The following is a 20,857-nucleotide window of genomic DNA, read 5'->3' on the forward strand; positions in this document are numbered from 1 at the left end:
AATCCATGCTGACTGTTTCTGATCACTTTCCACTCCTCTAAGTGCTTCAGAATTAATTCCATGAAGACCTGCTCTATAATTTTTCCAGGGACTGACGTGAGGCTGACTGGCCTGTAGTTCCCCGGATCTTCCTTCTTCCCTTTTTTAAATGCGAGCACTACATTAGCCTTTTTCCAGTCATCCGGAACCTCCCCCGATCCCCATGAGTTTTCAGAGATAATGGCCAATGGCTCTGCAATCACATCCGCCAACTCCTTTAGCACCCTCGGATGCAGCGCATCCAGCCCCATGGACTTGTGCTTGCCAGTTTTTCTAAATAGTGCTGAACCACTTCTCTCTCCATAGAGGGCTGGTCACCTCCTCCCCATGCTGTGCTGCCTAGTGCAGTAGTCTGGGAGCTGACCTTGTTCGTGAAGACAGATGCAAAAAAATCATTGAGTACATTAGCTTTTTCCATATCCTCTGTCACTAGGTTGCCTCCCTCATTCAGTAAGGGGACTACACTTCCCTTAACCTTCTGGCAGGTGGGGAGCGAGCCTGTTGTACATGAGGAAGGAGGCCAGGGTTGGTGAAGGTGGAGGATGATGGTAAAGTTCCCAAATTTGGTTGGACATATTTCTGGTGGCTTCATCAGATTACATAATCTTTAATTAAAGATTAATCATTGAATATTAGGGTTAGAAGGGACCTCAAGAGATTATCTAGTCCAACCCCCTGCTCAAAGCCGGACCAATCCCCAACTAAATCATCCCAGTCTTTAACTTTAATTCCTGGAGACTCACAGGTGATGAAGCCAGGGACGTGATGTCAAGCCCTTATCAGGGGCCCAGAAAGGACTGCGGACGGGGCTCAGCCCTGCCTGTTGCCCCTGACAACAGCCCCTCTGCGGCCCCTCCTGGAGCCAGGCAGCGTCCTGCCCAAACCAAATATGGCGGCGCCGCGCCCTCAGTCCCGCCCCTTCGCTGGGCCGGGCGCTTCCAGAGCGGCCCCACGTGTCTGTGGGCGCGCGCGGGCGCGCGCGGCGGGGTAGCGCGAGGGGGACTCGCTTCTCCCAGCCGGGCCACCCGGTTCCGCTGCCATGAGCGGGGCCGACGGGGGCGCTCGGCGCTCCCAGGCCTTCCGGCTGCCGGGGCGACACGGCTACGCGGTGGAGTTCTCGCCCTACCTGCCCGGGCGCCTGGCCTGCGCCGCCGCCCAGAACTACGGCATCGCCGGTGAGGGCGAGGCCGCGCTTCCCCCGTGTTACCCTCGCTGGGGGCTTGTCCGCACCCCCCTCTTCGCGGGCTCTCCGCCTCTCCCACCCTCGCTTCTTGCGGGGCGGGGCTGCAGCCCCGGCTCCCTCCCCGGCCAGGAGCCCTTGCGCCCCCTCCCCCTGAGCCTGCAGGGACACCCGCTGTAGCCCTGCGGGACCCTGGTGCCTGTGCTGGGTCGGGGGCAATGTCAGTCCCTGCCGAGCTCTGGGGCGTCAGAATGTCTCTCCTCCCCCCAGCCCCTTCCTTCTGTAACGCTCCCTGCTCTGCCTCCCCTGCTGTTTGCGATCTGCTTCGCGTTACACCTTGCATGGGCTGGGCTGATCTTTGCAAACATACATACATCTGGATCACTTCCACGCGCAAAAGTATGTTTGGGGCCTGTGGTACTGTGCAGTGGTGTTTATCTCCGCCCCTTGCTTTGAGTCCTTTGGCAACTTTGATTCCCGAGGAATCTTAAACGTTTCTTTCCCCGTCCTGGGTGCTGCTTCCAAAGACTGCGTTGCTGCTGCAGCTGCCTCTGGAGTGCAGCTACTGATTAGACCATTCAATTCTCAGTGTGCTTTGTCTTTTTTTTTTTCTCTCTTGCCTCAGTGGGGAGAGAAAGGGGGGAAGATGAGAGACTGCTCATGCTATCGGCATGTGAAATATGCACTAGGATTTTTTGACCTGTAAGGTGCTGAGCTGAAGAGTTACCACATTCTCACTTCAGTTTTGCTGTTTGGAGGAAGCAAAAGTCTATGGTTACATAGGCTACAAATATTTTATAAATATGTATAAAATGTAGGCTGCTACTGATTTGGGGGTTTTCTGATTCTAGTTAAAGGGATACTGTCATCTTTAAACTTGTGTATTGCAAACAAACACATTTATTCTGCTAATATGACATTAGGTTATTGAAAGTCAGTAACTTTGAAAGTCTGTCAGGGATGGTACTTGGTCCTGCTGTGACAGGACTTGTACGAGTATCTGCTGGCATTACCTTTTTCGGCTTTTCAAACTTTGTTTATCGGTTGAATTATATTCTGAACAGTTTGCTTAAGAATTTTATGGTGTTTACGGGCAGAAGGTCCTACAAATGATAACTTGCAATGTCTAATAAAAATGGTTGCTTCATAAATAGTGTTTTAAAATAACATGTAATGTTTTCCTGTACAGAAAATACAGTACAGAAAAATAAATATCACTGTTAAAATATAATAAAAATAAAATGCTGTTTGTTTTCATTAACCTAGCCCATAACGTCAATTAGATACAGAACGAATGTACTGTATCTACAATAAGCCAGCCTAAGCCACAATCCTGCAAATACTTAAGGAAACACGTACGTTTAGTCACATAACTGGGCCTACTTATGCATGGGGTAGTTATGCAGGTATTCCTTCACAGGTTTGGGACTGATGGGCCCAGTCTTAATATCTTGAAGTCATTTGATGTTTTGCCGTTTTACTTAAATGGAAGTAGCATAACTGGGACTACTTTGCTTGCAGAAAAAAAATAAGACTATTAGCTGAAGCCACTGAGATATAACTACGGCATAGCAGTGAAGGGAAGACCATCTCTATAATAGTTTAGTCTCACATGGTCTGTAATAGGTTGGTCTAATTTCAGTTGCTGGGTGACTTGGTGATCTGGTCTTAAACTCTAACTCTTTCATTCTAAATTTCCTTGCTGGAATTAAATTTCTCTTCTAGGAGAGAAATGGTCTGCTTAAGAGAAAAGCAAAGCAAATCTTTTCCATTTAACCAGGCATAACATGAACCACTGGAAAAAAGTATAAACACTGCATTGATGGGTGGAGATAGGTGGCCCATTAATGCTTGCAATAACATGCACAAAACTCAGAAAAAAACATATTTATAATAAAATATGTTGTGGCAACTAGTGTTTAGCAAACCAAAGGAACTCCTTTTGAACAGAAAATAACTTATTAAAGTAGTAAAGGGGAGGCATTGATGTCAGCCTTGTGTAAGATTTTTTTTTTAGTTGATTTGATGTCAAAAAAGGTGACAGAAGCCTTCTTGCACATTCACATGTCTGCATTTATACATGCAAACTGGGCATTATGTTGATAACTAGGCATTTAGATGTTTAAGTACTTATTTGTACAGTATGTATCTACTTTGAAAACTTGGCCTTAGCTGGCTGATTGAAGAACTGTTCTTAGACAATCATTTTGCATGTATGGATCCATGGTGGGCCTTAGGCATTGTAACACTTAGCATTATGGCACCTAACTTTTAGGCACCTAGAAAATCATAGGAACACCACTGTGATCTGCAAAGCAGAATTAGATACCTAGGCTTCCTATAGAGTGAATGGTGAGAGAAACATTCCTAAGAATGTGATCCACAAAATCAGCATGCCAGGCAGGGAAGTGCCTAAGATAGCTAATGGAAGATGCCAAGGAGAGGTGTGTGTGCTACGTCCCAGTCCTCTTATAGTGATAGGTGCCTGCTTCTGCTTGTGATCTATCAACAGGAGCCTGCCACATGGAGTCAGACAGCTTAGGCACTCCTTGTAAAATGAGTTCGTTGTCTGCGTTGCTCCATTCATAACAGTGCTTTGATCGCTGAGCTGTGGGCAATTCTGATGTGGGGCTCCCTCAATATCTCTTGTTGAAGCTGTTCCACTGTGGGTAGGGTGACCAGATGTCCTGATTTTAAAGTGACAGTCCTGATATTTGGGGCTTTCTCCTATATAAGCTCCTATAACCCCCTACCCAGGTCCCAGTTTTTCACACTTGCTGTCTAGTCACCCTAACTCTGGGTAAATCATTAAATAGTCTTTGGGCTACAGGGGGAGAGAGTGTGAATGACTTCTTAGCCTGGTGATTAGGGCACCCACCTGGGAGGTGAGATGCCCAGAGTCCAGTCCCATTGCTTCCAATAATTCTTCCATTATTTATCCACAGTGGAACAGCTTCAACAGGAAATATTGAGGTTATGGGACAGACTGTTTTTTCATTAATCAGCTTTTTATTTCTAATTATTTTAAGTGGCCCTTGTTTTTCTGTATTTGCTGTACAGAAAAACAATGTTGTATAGAAACTATCTACAAAGTAACTGTATTTATATATATTAGACACTGCAAGTTATCATTTGTAGGACCTTCTACCTGTAAACAGTAACAATAGAATTCTCAGGGCAGATGAACAGTTTCGAATTTAATTTAATCACTAACCAAAGTAAAGTTTGGAAAACCCAAAATGTAATGCCAGCAGCTACTTTTGCATGTGAGTGACCTAACTCATACAAATAGCTCAACTGAGTTCAATAGGTGTACTTAAGTACATAAAACTACTCATATGTCATATCAGAGTATCCCGTAGCTCAGTGGTTAAAACACCCTTGTGAGTGGTCGGAGACCACTATTCAGATCTTTAACTTGGGTGTCTCACAACCCAGGTGAGGGCTTTTAACCACTGAGTTAAAAGTTACAGCTAGGGCCCTACCAAATTCATGGCCGTTAAAAATGCATCATGGACTGAAATCTGCTCTTTTGTGTGCTTTTACCCTATACTATATAGATTTCATGGGGGAGACCAGCGTTTCTCAAATGGGGGATCCTGACCCAAAAGGGAATTGCGGGAGTGGGGGGTGTCACTGTATAGCTATTCTTACTTTCGTGGTGCTTTCAGAGCTGGGTGACCAGAGAGCGGCGACTGTTAGCCAGGCGCTCAGCTCTGAAGGCAGCACCCTGCCAGCACCAGTGCAGAAATAAGGGTGGCAGTACCATCCCATCCCCCCTTACTTCTGCTCTGTTGCCTTCAGAGCTGGTGGCTGGAGCATGGTGACTGCTGACTGAGGGCTCAGCTCTGCAGGCAACAGCGCAGAAGTGAAGATGGCCATACCATACCATACCATAGCATCCTTCCTTCTGTGCGGTTGCTGGCAGTAGCTCTGCCTTCAGAGCTGGGCTCCCAGACAGTAGCCACCGCTCTCCAGCTGCCCAGCTCTGAAGGCAGCGCCGCCAACAGCAGCAGCAGCACAGAAGTAAGGGTAGCAGTATCGCCACCCCCGCTACAATAACCTTATGACTCCCCCACCCCCACAACTCCTTATTGGGTCAGGAACCCTACAATTACAACGCCCTGAAATTTCAGATTTAAATGGCTGAAATCATGAAATTTAAATTTTTTTAAATCCCATGACTGAAATTGACAAAAATGGACCTTGAATTTGATAGGGCCCTAGTTATAAGGTGAGCACCAGCAATATCACCACCTCTTTCCAGCCAGATTTTGAATGGGCTGCAGTCTTATAGGTGTGCCCAGAGGCCATCTGTTGGATCAGGCCCCATACGTGATACAGGTGGCAGCATGCATGTCTTCCCTCAGTTTGTGATTCACTGTGAAGCTTAGGCAGATGATAAATGTCCAGATGCCTAGAGAGAGGCAGTAATGCATATGTTCAGAGGCAGAAACTTAGGCACATGGGAACTTTTTTACCTTGAAAACATAGGAGTCAGGTTAGTTTAGGAGCCTACAAGGCACACTGGGAGTTTTGTGCACTGCCGTGGAACCAAAACTGGGACTTAGACACCTTAAACCTGAGGCTTGGTCTACACGAGGGATTGCTCTAAGTTACGCAACTTCAGCTACGTGAATAATGTAGCTGAAGTCGACATACTTAGATCAACTTTCCGTGGTGTCTTCACCGCGGTGAGTCAACTGCTGCCGCTCCCCCATCGACTCTGCCTGCGTCTCTCCCCGAGCTGGTGTATAGGAGTTGACAGGAGAGAGCTGGAGTATTGATTTACTGCATCTAGACTAGACACAATAAATCGACCCCCGCTGGATCGATTGCTGTCCACCAATCAGGCAGGTAGTGAAGACATACCTTGAGACTTAAGTACCTTTGTGGATCCCACCCATAATGGTTAATCTTCACAGTATGCAATTCATGGTATTCAAAATACATTTTTGGTCTGTAAGTGCAATACCTCTATTCTCCAGACTTTTTATTCCTTTTTTTTTTCCTAATGTAAGCCTCCAATTTATGAATACAGCACAATTTATGAATACTTATCTTTGTTTTATTGTTTATAACACATATAATAAAGGGAAAAATTATATGCAGAGTGAGCGTTAGATGGTCTTATTGTAAACCAAAATAGCTCATATATTTTTATATCTTCAAAGTCTGTCCTGTTAAGAAGTTTTTGTTCTATCCAAACATACTGTTTAATTCATAAGTTGCTTACATATTGTCAACATAGCCCAAAACATTTACTGATTTCCTCCATTTTTTGCTTCTGTTTCATACGAAGACCATTTATATTGCTACTTTTTAATGAGACAGTGAGTTGCAGATTCTACATCTGTCCCAGACTCCCTGACAATTTTTCCCTGAGTCTCCTTCCCAACCAGATTGTCCTATATTTACAAAATATTTTCTCCCTCTCTTGGGAAAGACCCTCTCAAACAGAGGAAAACTGACTATACAGAGGCAAGAGTGAGTGTGACTAGAATTAAATAGTAAAATATACAAAATAAATTGGATGAAAAAATTATAAGTACTCTTAGAAACTGCCTTCACGGGCATATTCTAGCACCCATGGGGAGCTCTGTTGGATCTCTGTGCTGTGCTTATTACAAGATTGTAGCGTTACAGCTTTCTGTAAGAACAGCATGTTTAATAATATTCAGATAGAAATGTGACTTTTTTTTCCACTTTGATAGTATCCCTGTCATATAAAAGTGTTTTATCTGAATTCCATTTCCTTAGACTCAAATATCCTACATTTCTTAGTTCACCCATAATAAGCTTAATTCTTATTACATTTTTCTGTAGTATTATCCCTAGTATATTATAAAAGGACCTATATAATCCCATACTGATGTGTGTTTGCAACATAAGGGTTATTCAAAAGAAAATAGAAAAATGCTTGCAGTGAGTTGTCCCTATTCCCCATTTTGCTGTTAGAAGTATCATAAACTGACACACATGAAGTAGCAGAAGGCCATAAATAGAGCCAAAGAAGTTATTTATAAGCACAGCTAATTGCCTGGGTCCCCCTATCAGATTCAGGTGCCTTCCATTTTTGCACTGTCGTATAAACCATCACAGTGCATCATAGTTTCCAGTGGATTAAAAAAATTGGCTCTGTTGTACTGTGCTGTTCTTAATTTTTCAGGTTGTGGAACTTTGGCAGTGCTGGAACAAAATGAAGCTGGGATTTGTCTTTTCAGAAGGTAACAATTTTAAATGTTTTTAATGGGAAGTATTTGTTATAGAACCTTTAGTGGATATTTTGGTATTTCTATTAGTAATAAATAATGGCTGTATGATATATTCAGTTTACACCTCCATTACTTAGGTACAAAGATCTGGTAATATTATCTGGCTTAAAATATTAAACGGTATTTTTAAAGTTGACACCATACTTAAAGTAAGCCATTTAGGGGCAGCAGAGTGGTGCAAGTTAAAAGCAGTGTCTCTGGCCTAGCTTATTGTTGCATGTTGAATCTTGCTGCCCTTGCATTGCTGCTTGGACCCCAAACTTTTCACTGAATAGGTTTGAATGAAGCGGGAACCTGTGGAAACTAAACTTTGTAGGTGTTTCCCTATTGATCTTTTCTGGGGAATGGTAATACCTCTGGTAGTTTTATTTGGGCTGTCTCCTCTCACAGCTCAAGAATGCCCCACCTAAAAAGTTGTGGTGCTCTGATTGTAAGAGAAGTGTTGACACAACTTGAAACATAAAGCTGACCATTTGGACTTATCTGAGATGAGAGTTTAAATAGAAATATAATAAATTACCTTACTCTTGGATACCGACAGATATTGTTTCAGTTGGTAATTAGATAGCAGGCTACTTATAGCAGTTAAATATTGTACTGCTACTGCTAGGTATAGTATTATAGTAATAAGTTAATATTACTGATTCAGTAATGAAAGTACTTTCTATCCCCTTATTGCTTACAGTGGGAGGCCCTATGTTCCTTTTTTAAACCTTGGAGGCTTGCTCCAGGTTTACCACTCCCACCCTGGAGAGACTGAATTATGATCAGTATCCTTATGGATAAAAAGGACTGAATGGGACTCTTCTAATCCCTTAATGATGTTTTGCTGTCAATCAGAGTGGTCACTATAGATCAGTGAGTGGCATGCCCTTCCTTCAGTGCAATAGAAGTAGAGATTGACTTGGATATTTTATTATCTCTGTTAGTGATAAATAATAGCTCTATGATATATCCAAGTTGGCAATACATCTGTAGCACTCCCATTTGCTCAGGAAGGTTAGGATGGAAATCAGACCTCAGTCTCTATATAAAAGGTGATGGTCTTTGGCTCTCTTGTGCTGACCTGTTGTAACATAAATTTTTAAAAACTTTCAAGGTATCAGAATTTCTTCTAAAAAGATTCTTTAGAAAGTCAAACATACAAATAATTAATATTTTCAGAATATGGTAAATTAAAGAATGTGTTGATTAATCTTTGAATATACTCCAACCAGCTATACAGTCATTTCTCATAGATGAATATCTTGATTGCCTTGGTTTAGTTTTGACTGGAATGATGGCCTGTTTGATGTGACGTGGAGTGAGAACAATGAACATGTGCTGGTGACTTCTAGTGGGGATGGATCTCTGCAGATCTGGGACACTGCTGACCCCACAGGTCCACTGCAAGTTTATAAAGAGCACACTCAGGAGGTAAAAGAGGCAAACTTCAAAATGTTAATGGCCTACTTTTTTTTACTACTTGGATTATTAAAGGGCTCACTTGCAGAATCACTACAGGAAAGTGTTTTTTCTTTGCTTGGGGTTATAGCATGAATTTACAGCTTCAAGACTGTTGAACGTGAGGTAAATTACATATTGTGTTTATAATAGATGACATTTGGTCACATAAAATTAATATTTGTTAGAAATATTTCAAAGACTTTATTCTTGATTCCTCCAAGATTAGGTTGGGGTACTCATTCAGTAGAATGCGGCATTGAATAGGCCAGGTCTCAACTAGAAGGATGGTGTCTGCAGCAATGATACCATGAAAGGTGTAAAATGAGACATTATGCAGATCCTCAGGACTCTCTTCATAGGGTGGGAAAAGACAAGATCCTTCAAATATCTGTGAGGCCCTAGTCTCAGAATAGTTATTTGTGCCCTTTAAGCATAAAAAGGAATCCTAAATCTACTAATATAACGTGCCTAACCTGAATTTGTTTGTGTGTATACACATCTCAAGGTTATAAAGAAGGAGGAAGTAGCATCTATTTAAAGTTGGAAACTTTCTCCCTCTCTACTTATCACTGAGAGTGAATATAAATTATTCCTGTTTTTACAAACCATTTTACCTCATTGTGTTTTTAGGCTGTCTGTTACTCTTTTAATTATTTGGTTCTCAAAATGGGGAATAGGTGGAATAACTGTAACCTCTGTATTTTTGGCATGTCACAACCCTGAAGTAAAGGCACATAGGAAGGAAAAGTTACGTAACACTGTGAACTCAGCCTGCAGAAAGGAGTGCTAGACTGCTAAGGGGAACCTGTTCAAAGTGATATAATGTACTTTAGGTGGGAGAGGCAGATAATTGAAAATCTTTCTAAGGGACCTTTTTCAAAAGAGGTGACCCAGAATGGGTCCTGTTGTGTTAACTGGGCCTATAAATGTACCCTAATTGCAAGCTCATCTTTAAAAGTGACTGAAAATTCATGAGACTATAAAAAATGTTGATGGGGGAGAAAAGTGCAAAAGCAGGACGTAGTGCACTAATGCAGTCTAACAAAAGACCCTGCTGATATAACTCAAGGATTGTGTTAAGATCATGCTTGGTAAACAAGAGAAGTGTGGAACTGGAAATCAGTGAATCAAAATTGCTGTATTGGAAATTAGGCCTCATTGATGGACAAAATAATGAAGGGATGGGCTATTCCACCATCATTCCCTTTTAGATTCCTGAAAAAGGGACTTTGGGGGCAGGGGAAGCTAATGGACTGCAGTGCGTGCTGCCTGACTGAAAGATGAGAGATGGGGAACGGCCAAGCTTCACCATCATGGCAGCCACTCCACTGTTTCCTGGGACCCCAAACCTTTATTCTCATCCCGAAAGGTGGCCTGACAAAACTGGGCCAAGAGAGGCACCCAGATGACAGTGCTACCTCTACTGGCTCCAGCTGAATCCCAAACACCACTTGAGATATGAGAGTTTGTGTCCTTTTCCTTCCTTATCTTATTTCTTCTCTTTCCTATCTCTCTGCTTTTTTATTTCTCTCTAATAACACTCTTGTGTAGCCAACCAGGACAGCATATTTTGCAACACTGCTGTAAGCCTGTGACTAGAAAGAGGCAACTTAAAGCAATCACCTAAGCAGCCCAACACTTGTTCAAGTTTGCCAGATCTTAAAGTGGCTGAGATGACCATATGCTGTACCTGTGTTTTTTCCAGTAATGAGGTTGCAAGTGAAAACATCAGAGGCAAAAGCTGCATTTTTCTATCTTTACTATTCTTTTCTCTCCCCTTTGTGTATGTGGGTTTTGTCATCTTATGAAACGGGATCAGACTTTAACAGCTCCAGCCATCTCAAGTAACTTCTTCTCTTTTCCCCAAAAATAGTTATTACCATCTTTGATACCATCTAAAATCCTGCCAATCAAGGGGTGTATTCCTCTGCAAAACCTCTCTGCAGATAAAGTAAAGGGAACAAGGGATGTTATTAAAATGAAAGCCTTATTTAATACATTTCATTTCAAATGCTTTAGCTTTTTCTTTCTTTTCTGTGTCTCTGATAAAAGGTTAAAAGGATTTTTAATGATGTTTGCCATGGGATTAAGCAGGCTGAGGTCTTCGCATGTGAACCTCCAAATCTTGCTTAAAACAGTTTAATGTTGGACAGTGACTGGGTTATGTTACACCTTTAACTCTTTGGGTCCATATAGTCCATCTGAATTAATACAACAGGCCCAAATGCACAAGATTTCAGGCCCACTGTTTAAATGGAAAAATTGTGACTAGCCTGGATCTTCATATTGGTCTGACTAACCTTACATTACATCTACTGACAAAATTAAGACTGAACTGAATGTTCTTAAAGACTAACAGATTAATTTGGGCATAAACTTTCGGGGGTAAAAACCCCACTTTTTCAGATGCATGACTCCATGCATCTGAAGAAGTGGGGTTTTTACCCACGAAAGCTTATACCCAAATAAATCTGTTAGTCTTTAAGGTACCACTGGACTCCTCGGTTTTTTTGTGGATACAGATTAACACAGCTATCCTTCTGGTAGTTGAATTTTCTTAAAAATAAAATACTACAATATCAGAATTTGTTTCATATTTAGTAACATAAATTGGTATGTATTTATAAATATTTATACTTGATGTAGCTGTACTGGGGGGGGGGAAATTTTCTGAGGTGCAGAAATCATTAGCTTGTGTGGTTCACCTCTTTTTGCAAGGCTGAAACTCCTATTAATGATTGCCTGTTAGTTCTCGTAAAGATGAGGAATTATTTTCTTGCAGATCTGAAGCAATATGGTGTGCAAAGACCAGCATTGACTTTAAGTGGGTTTTGCTGACCGGTGATTTCTTAAAAACTATCTGTCAGGGGTTACAGCCACTTTCATTGCAGCTGTCTTTGCCAAGAATAGTATTGATCATTGTAATTTTCCTATATAGTGTGTGTAGAGAGCATAAACTAATCATTAGTGGCCAGGATTAGGAAGAAATTTTCCACTATGGGCAGATTATTTTATAATTGTACTGTATGCCACTTTAGAAACATCTGGAACCAATTGCTGTTGATCAGCTTGCAGATCAAGTTTAAGATGTGACTGACATGAATGATGGACAGTATTCAGCAGCCAGTAGCAGTGTTGCATTTCACTTCACAGCAAGGAGAGCTAACATGTTTTCACATCCAGGAAATACCAGTATCCATTTGCTGTTGATGTATGTTTTAAGTGTGATAGAGTATGTCCAGTATAAACTGAAGTAGAGAAGAGAGGGTCAGAGCAGGAGACAAGGCAGTGTTTCAAACTATCAGCTTGGAATGACTCCCTGGGTAACGGCAATATTTGTTGCAGTGGCAGGGTCAGGCTGAAAAAACTGCAAGAGGGAGCAATGTGTCAAGTCTCTTAAGTAATACAGGTTTAAATAATGATTTGAATGGCACTACCATGGATTAAAGCATGGAACTCTGTTGTCTTGCTTCGGGGAAATCCAGACCGTTGATGTATGTCCATCTCTATATAAAAAAGTAATTGACTAAGTGTGTTACCTTTCAGCACAATTTCTAAAAATTGAGGAAATCTCCAGTTAAGCAACACTATCATCCACACCAACCGCTGTGCATGGGCTTTACCATTCAAATGCACTCAGATTCCTAGCTTGACACTGAGCTCCCTTTCACTTTGAGCATACAGCCACCTACAATACTCATATCCAGTTACGCATTAATAAATGAACAACTTTAACACCAACAAAGAATCCTGTGGCACCTTATAGACTAACAGACTTTTTGGAGCATGAGTGAATACCCACTTTGTCGGATGCCGCACTTTAAGACCAAGATTAAATATATACTACCCATATATTTTCTACTCTAAGTAATCTGAGGATGGAGTTATGATTGTGCATGTGAGCAGAGGGGCCGACTTTCTATTGTCCATCACTGGAGATTTTTAAAGCAGGTTAGACAAAACACCTGTCAGGAATGGTCTAGATAATTAGTCCTGCCATGAGTGCAGGGAACTGGACTAGATGACCTCTCGAAGTTCCTTCCAGTTCTATGATTCTATGTGCCGGGGGTGGGGGGTGTTTCAGACCCGGCCCAGGCCCCACCCCCACCCCACCTCTTCGTGCCCCATTCCATCTTCTTCCCCCCAATGTCTCCTGCGCACTGTGGAACAGCTGATTGCGGCAGGCGGGAGGCGCTGGGAGGGAGGGGGAGGCGCTGATCAGCAGGGCCTGCCGGCGGATGGGAAGCACTGAGGGGAGGGGGAAGAGGAGGAGCTGATCGGGGAGGCTGTGGGTGGGTATTGGAGCACCCACAGAGTTGGCGCCTATGCATGCAAGTGTGATTGAGGAACTGGATGTGTATATTGTGGGTGGGTGTATAATGAAAGTGAAAGGGAATTAGTTGTGGTACTAAACCCAAAGAAATGTCAACTTTTTGCTGACTAGGGATGTAGTTTTACGTAAGAACAGCCATTCTGGGTCAGACTAATGATCCATCTAGCCCAATATCTTGTCTTCTGATGGTGCTGGATGCTCCAGAAGGAATGAACAAAAGCGGACAATTATCAAGTGATCCATCCCTTGTTGTCCAGTCCCAGCTTCTGGCAGTTTGAGGTTTAGGGACACCCAGAGTGTGGGGTTGCATCCCTGACCATCCTAGTTAATAGCCATTGATGGACCTATCCTCCAGGAACCTGGATATAAACTTTAGATATGTTTGTCTCTTTCTGGTATGAAACTTGGCTAGTATGACATACTAACGCCTCAGTATAGGTTAAAGTGGAATATTATGAGATTCAGCTATCAGATGTGGAAAGAGGTATCCTTATTTAGCCAAGGAAGAGGTGACTTGGGCTTTGAATGGTATCCTTGCAGTGGGCTATCTGCAGATCTCATCATTTGAGGAAATATTCTGTATAAAATATGATGATGAGAAATGTGGAGATAGGAACCTATCTATATATGACTCTAGTGTATGGTATTTATTCACAAAATGGAGAATTAAAGTATCAGTGCTGTCCCAATAGGTCTGTTTTATTTGCCCCTCCCTGCCGCCTCCTCTTTTCCATCAGTATTCTTATAACATCCTTCTTGGGTTTTGTTTTACTTTTTTGAAAGCTGACAAATTGGGGTGAGTTGTTGTTGAAGCACATAGGGATCTGTAGTATAATCACAGTCTATAACCTTAACAGCCTCAGCAACATTAGTAAGTGCTTCTGGTTGGTGAGAACATGTAAGTGTTTGTGAGTTCATAACTAAGGTTTTGTGAAGTAATGTGAGGGGAGTGGATGTGTTGTGTGTTCTGTATTCCTATATCTGTTGGAGGCAGAAAGAAATTCCTTGTGATGAGGAGTCAATTGTCAGTGGAAACATGCTGTGGGGGCATTAGAGTACAGTTGAGAAATGGGTTATAATTTGGGATTTTCCTGCTTTTTAGGGTTTTTGAGTGAATATTGCATGTAACCTATCCTACAAGTTCTTGTTTGTGATGTGTGTTTAATATTAAAAGGATGATTTAATTTTTGGGGGAAAAATACCTCTCTCTAGCATAGTATCGTGTATGTTCTCGCTTTTCAAAATCTAAGCAATCATAAGTAGAATCAAAATTAAGACAAAAATGTGGGCTCTCTGATTGTATCCATTTGCTTAGCAGATAGAGCCAGAATTTATTACATCAGTTCAGTTGAACAGATATTGTGGCTTAGAGCAGTGCTTCTCAAGCTATCTGATGTGGGGGACTGGCAGTTTTTTTTTCCAGTGTGCCAGAGACCGGTGATATTATTATCCTATTCGACGCTCTTATGAGGAAACTCACCGCGGACCGGCAGCCGATGGCTCGCGGATCGGCACCAGTCTGCAGACCACCACTTTGAGAAGCACTGGCTTAGAGCAGTGGTTTTCAAACTGCTTGTCACAACCTAGTACTGGGTCGCGGAATGTAAGGCACTGGGTCATGGCGACTCTAGTCAGCACTGCCAACTGGGCCATTAAAAGTCCCACCAGCCGTGCTTCCCGGCTAGGGCAGACTAGTCCCTACCTGTTCTGACACCCTCTGCGTCCCGGAAACGGCCAGCAGCAGGTCTGGCTCCTAGGTTTGGGGGGAGCTCTGCCCCTGCCCTGAGCAGTGTCTCTGCACTCCTATTGGCTGGGAATCAGAGGCAGTCAACCATGGGTTAGAAAGACAGTGCAGGACATATGGGCTGTGTCTGACTCTGAGATATGGAAAAATTGGATCAGTTCTTATAAGTAGTGCACTAAGAGAGACCAGATCTTATTAGGAGTATAATTAATATTTTCTGGTAAACACGGATAGACAATGCTTTTAAATATGACTGATTGCCTTCTTAATCCATTTCTGATACTTTTAATAAATGCTGCCATTGAGTTTTATAATGTTTTAATGGTGAGATTGGCAGGGATCAACTTCATCTTCCAAATAAGATTCAGTCTTCCCACTTCAAGAAGTGTAAACAATTTTAATGTAAATTCAGATCTTTATTATCAGTGTTGTTGCCCTTTCAGCCAATTACTGCACCTCATGAATAACCAGAACTAAATTAATTCACTGATTTACTCCAATGGGGTTGAAATCTCATTGGAATGCCTATTTGGTTAAGGTTTTACTCTCCTCTTCTCCTTAGCTGATATGTATCAGCTATTAATGGACATACACAAATGAGCATTAAGACTGAAAACTGTTATCTGGAAATTCTGAAAGTTAGGGTTTCTGCTGCATTCTTATTCCTGCCTCCATTGCTCAATCCAGTAACTGCTGAGGCAGCAGTAACTGTGTGTGTGCAGGGGGAGAGTGGGGAGTTTGGATATAGAACTGATCCAGGCTTGGTGGTCGCTTCCCCCATCTCTGCTTTATCCACTACTTAGATCCCCCACATGGCCACAATGGTCTCTTGGGGGGTACCCAGGGCCGGCTCCAGGCACCAGCGTAGGAAGCAGGTACTTGAGGCGGCCAATTCAAAGGGGCGGCATTCCGTCTGGTTTCTGGGAGGCACGTCCAGGTCTTCAGTGGCAATTCGGTGGCGGTTGCATCATTCCCTCTCTTCCTGTTTGAGCTGCCGCCGAAGAGGAAGAGAGGGAGGAGCTGCCGCCGAAGAAATGGCGCGATTTAGCTGTCGCTGAAGTGCGCTGCTCGTCGTCTTTCCCCCCCCCCCCCACTTGGGGCCGCAGAAAAGCTGGAGCCAACCCTGGGGGCACCATATAGGACAGGAGCTCCCCAATCTATCCAGTGCAGAGTCACAACCACCAGGAGGCAGGCAGGCAGATAGGCAGCTGCCATGGCTGGAAGTAGCACGTCTCCCTTTTGCATAGGCTTAGGGCTTGTCTATGTGGAAGTAGAGCAAGAACTGAGAGAGATTTAAGGGGATTTCAGTGCAAACAGTCACCGCTGTGAGCAAGAGTCACAAGAGTCAAGGCTTAGCACAGGAACAAGGGGCTGAGCAGGATTTTCTTGAACAGAGGGATGGGAAAGATTGGGACTGCCTGGGCAAGGAAACTGTTATAAGGCATGTGCACAAGGCAGGCAAATTAAGATTGTGTGTTCAACCTTAATTGCAGCATTTCCTAGTTTTTTGGGTGCTTGGCTTTGCAACTTGAAGTTTCTTCTAATGTAGTTTTTTATATATAACATGAGAGAGAAGAGTTTCAGAGGTATGAAATTCTACATAATGAGTTCAGCTTTTAAATTTCTCTATTAAACATACCAATAAGTTTCCAAACAGGCCAACTATAAGGTTCTGTTTCACTTTGTGTATATAAAAAATGAGAGATTTTTGAATTCTTGAAGGATACATCTACACTGCAATTAAAAATGCATTGCTGGCCTGTGCCAATTGACTGGGGCTTGTGGCTAAAGGTCTTTTAATTGTGGGGTACACGTTCTTCTTTGGGCTCCAGCTCGGGCACTGGAACACTGTGAGGTGGGAGGGTCCCAGAGACCAGACTGGAGTCCAGGTTGGAACGTCTCTCCCACAGTTAAATAGCCCCTTAGCCCGAACCCCATAAGCCTGAGTCAGCTGGCCTGGGCCAGGTGTGGGTTTTTAATTGCAATGTAGAGATACGCTAAGAAGTGGCTAATGAATCTTTTCACAACAGATAACGCAATTCAAACTTGTATCCTCATTAGTCCTAGTTTTAAAAGGAGTTGTTGCTGGGTATCTATATATGACAAAAAGCAGAACTCATAAAGAAAAACTGTTTGAAATGTTAAATTTAATTTTCTGCACAGTTAAGTGGCTTCATGACTGCTCTTTAGTGCCAGATGTGCACATTTCCAGCTGATTGTGATACAAACTAAAAATCCAGGTATGCTTTATGAAACTCTGGCTAGGCAGAGTATCAAAATTGGATGTTTATGCCGTTCTAAACTAAGCTGTTGTAATATTTATAGGTTTACAGTGTTGACTGGAGCCAAACTAGAGGAGAACAGGTAGTGGTGTCTGGTTCATGGGATCAAACTGCCAAACTGGTATGTCTGTTTTTGACAGAAGGTCAGCACTGTTATTTGTTTTGGAACTTGCAGTTCTTAATTTGTGTTGAGAAACGGTGTCCTCTCTTATGCAGTTTTCTGCCCCTTCTGCTTTCCTCTTTACTTAAACTGATGCTGTCATTTTTTTTTTAATTTGGCTTGCTGCATTGCCCTTCATATCTGTTGGGTTCTTTCAGTGTGTGTTAAAGGGAAGAGCCTGCAGTCCACCATGACATACAATTCCCAAAGAAATCCCTGGGAGATTTTGGGCTAAACTAATTGTAAGATGGGGCCTTTAGACAGATACGTTTTTAACTTTCGTTTCTAATGAATATAGAAGCATGCATGCCCATTAGCCCCAAAATATCTAAATAGCAGAAAGACCAGACACATTTCAAAGGATAATTGAAATATTTTCAGTTTTGTTGGGTGCCCAGATACTGTTTGATGGACACAGTAAAATATTATATTTATATCTATCTATAATATAAAAATATTGAGAGATTCTGGTCTCTTTGCATAAATTTTTTTTAGTTTCTCTGTGAATGCATATGTGAAAACCTCTTCTTTTTATTGTACAGAAACCCCAGTAGAATAAAAGTATACATTTTAATAGCCTTCTTGGAAAGTTGTGTTTAGCCCAAAATAAATAATTGATTTAAATATTGCTATGTTCCATCTGCAGACTTTTGTTTTTCATTTTATTTAGTGGGACCCAACTGTGGGGCGGTCATTATGCACTTTTAAAGGCCACGAAGGCATCATTTACAGCACTATATGGTCTCCGCACATCCCAGGCTGTTTTGCATCTGCCTCAGGTAAATATTATAGTAAAATGGCATTCACGTCAAAAGAGCCTGCATTGTATTGAATTATTTCTCACTTTGTCCAGCAGATGGTGATGTATATCATATTTTAAAAAATGGAGAAAGAAAAGAGAAACTTATAGCCATGGAACGGATTTGTAGGTTCTGTTGTGATCCTTAAATCATTTCTCTTGGTTTCTCAACTGGGATCAGCAGTTATCTAGCACTTGCTTCACTTCAGTGATCCTGAGGCAGCTTTTCACACTATTTCATTTATGCAACTCCCCTTTCCACTCATAATTTTTTGTTTTTGGCTGCTAAGATGTGCTTTTGCTTTCTTGTATATTCTGACGTATCTTTAAAAGACAGTCTCCAAAACCATGGTAGCAGTAGACCATTCGCCCTAAAGTATGAGACCTCCGTTTAAGATACACGGTATAATATACTACTATGTATTGCTGTGCCCTGTCCTCAGGGAAGAAAATCAGCAATTTTACTTTTTTCTGCCTCCTGCCAGTTTTGTAGATCCTGCTGACTAATACAAAAAAAATGCATTGGATCTCTTTGGGGCCAAATGAAGGACTGCAAAGTGATAAAATTAAAAACCTGCAGCTGGCCCAGGCCCCGTGGGAGGGTCCCAGAGCTCGGGCCCAGGCTGGAACATCTACTCTGCAATTAAACAGTCCCTTAGCCTGAGCCTGCTGGCACAGGCCAACTGTGGGTTTTTAATTGCAGTGTAGACATACCCAGAGTCGTCATATGAAAGAAACTGATGCACTCAGAATACTGTTAAATCTCCCTCTTTATATCCAAATAAAATGTGATGTTCTACTGAATAAATTAACTCCATCAATGAACTTGAATTAAAAGCAGAGCGTTTTATACAGAGAAGTATCCTTCATTTTTTTTTATTATTTTAAATCTTTACAAAATGGCTTTACAATGGTAGACATAATGGAGCTTTTCATGCCGTTAGTAATGACGCATCCATTGCTATTCTGTCCAGTAAATGAACAACTCTGATGGTTTCTTGCTCTTAAGTCCAAATGGCATTTCCTAAAGCATCTCAGACAGTGCATTTTCAAGGTGATCACTTCACTTTTTGGGTGGTTAAAGGTATTTTGCCCTTACATTCAGGATAGAGGATGGTGTTGGAACTAGCTGATGTCTACTGTGGCACTAGGTCTTCTCCAGTTGTGGTGGTAAAGGAGACTAGGAGACGGGGGTCCTCATTTTAGATTTTCAGGATCCTCAAAATTAATAACAGAAATAAAAGATCAATAAACTTTGTTTCACTAGGAACTAATGATGGCCTGAAAACTTGTCACACAGAAATTTTGACCAGAATAGGGATGGAAAAGAATATTTGAACTTTCTCCTCTGCCTGTTTTCTGGACCCCTTCTCTCTCCCCTTCCCACCCCTTCTTCAGCTTCATCCAGAAGAGTGCTGAAATGCTTTAGATGATTCGTTTGTGTGATGCACACACACACACCATGAAGTTTCAGAATTTTAAGCCAGAAATTAGTTTCATTTCCCCAGTGTCTGTTGCTTTTTACCCGTTAGGAAAATGGTGATCTCTATGGTTAACAATTTACTTATTCCACAATTTAAACAAAAGTTTAGTCCTGATACAAACTTAATTAACTTTGAAATGTTTTGATAAGCATTTGACACTGCTATGGAAATAGATGGAGGACAACTGTTGTGCATTTCTTTTCCTCTGCGTTTCAGTCCTCTTGGGGGACAAAGTGAAAATAAATTTGTTCTTATCTAGTCTCCTTTTGTGAATGCTGGGGGGCGGAGGGGAAGGAAGGTTCACTACTCAAACAAGGCCCTGGGCTGGACCGGTGAGTTTGTTCCAGATCTATATTGAGACTATCTTGAGTCCTATATGAGCTGCCTGAGAAAGCTGGAACTATTCTATATTTGGCTCAAGCTGATATTGTGAGTTCCTTGGTTCTAGGGATGATGAATTCATTTTCAATGTATTATTTTTCTTTTAAGAAAATGGGGGAGGAGAAGGAAGGAAGGGAATCCTTTGCCATGCTGAAATGTAAGCCAAATGAAAAAAGGAATGAATGCTACCTGAGAAATATTTAGTTTGATTAAAAGTCCTCAAATTAAATAAGTCATATCAGTGTGCAGCAAGATTCAACTGGTGTGGAGCGGACAGGAAAATGGAGTATGTCTGGCTGGTATTACAGTTACATTAACTTTTATTTAGTAGCTAATACACTTGCACTTCACATTTTGAAAGATGTTAGGCACTTCAGAATGTTGCTATTGTTGTGTGCAATGGTTTGTACTCAAGCTGGTTATTTGATTGTCTCTTACCTGTTGTTTGAAAATATTAACAAACAGGAGCTGTTAATTCAATGTGTAAATAAATTCTATTCTGATGTCAATAGCAATTTCTGAGCTGATAAAGTAAGCTGGGAGATCAGGTGGACGTGCTGCATCAACTCAGGGGCCCAATAAATGTCTGGCTGACATCGAAAGACCTGTCATATGGAAAATGTGATTAAAGACATGACATAAATAACAACGGCCTGATGGCTAAAAGGGTTTAATGACTCATTGTGTCATTTGTCTAGAAGCTCTCTCTTTCTACCTGGAGAACAAAGTGATGA

General features: G+C 41.9%; 1 protein-coding gene across 2 annotated transcripts in view; it reads left to right on the top strand.

The window, feature by feature from the left end:
* The first annotated feature begins 1,033 nt into the window (after window positions 1-1,033).
* PEX7 (peroxisomal biogenesis factor 7) overlaps window positions 1,034-20,857 on the top strand; it is a 78,367-nt gene continuing 58,543 nt past the window's right edge. The window contains exons 1-5 of one of the 2 annotated variants that reach the window (XM_030556401.1): window positions 1,035-1,214; window positions 7,389-7,446; window positions 8,760-8,910; window positions 17,343-17,420; window positions 18,130-18,238. In XM_030556401.1, coding sequence (XP_030412261.1) covers window positions 1,079-1,214; window positions 7,389-7,446; window positions 8,760-8,910; window positions 17,343-17,420; window positions 18,130-18,238 — 532 coding nt within the window. In that variant the 5' untranslated portion in view covers window positions 1,035-1,078. Of the gene's footprint in view, window positions 1,215-7,388; window positions 7,447-8,759; window positions 8,911-17,342; window positions 17,421-18,129; window positions 18,239-20,857 lie in introns of both variants that reach the window. The other variant, XM_030556402.1, reaches the window with a different exon arrangement.

This window comes from Gopherus evgoodei, chromosome 3 (assembly GCF_007399415.2).
Source record: "Gopherus evgoodei ecotype Sinaloan lineage chromosome 3, rGopEvg1_v1.p, whole genome shotgun sequence".
Taxonomy (NCBI): domain Eukaryota; kingdom Metazoa; phylum Chordata; order Testudines; family Testudinidae; genus Gopherus; species Gopherus evgoodei.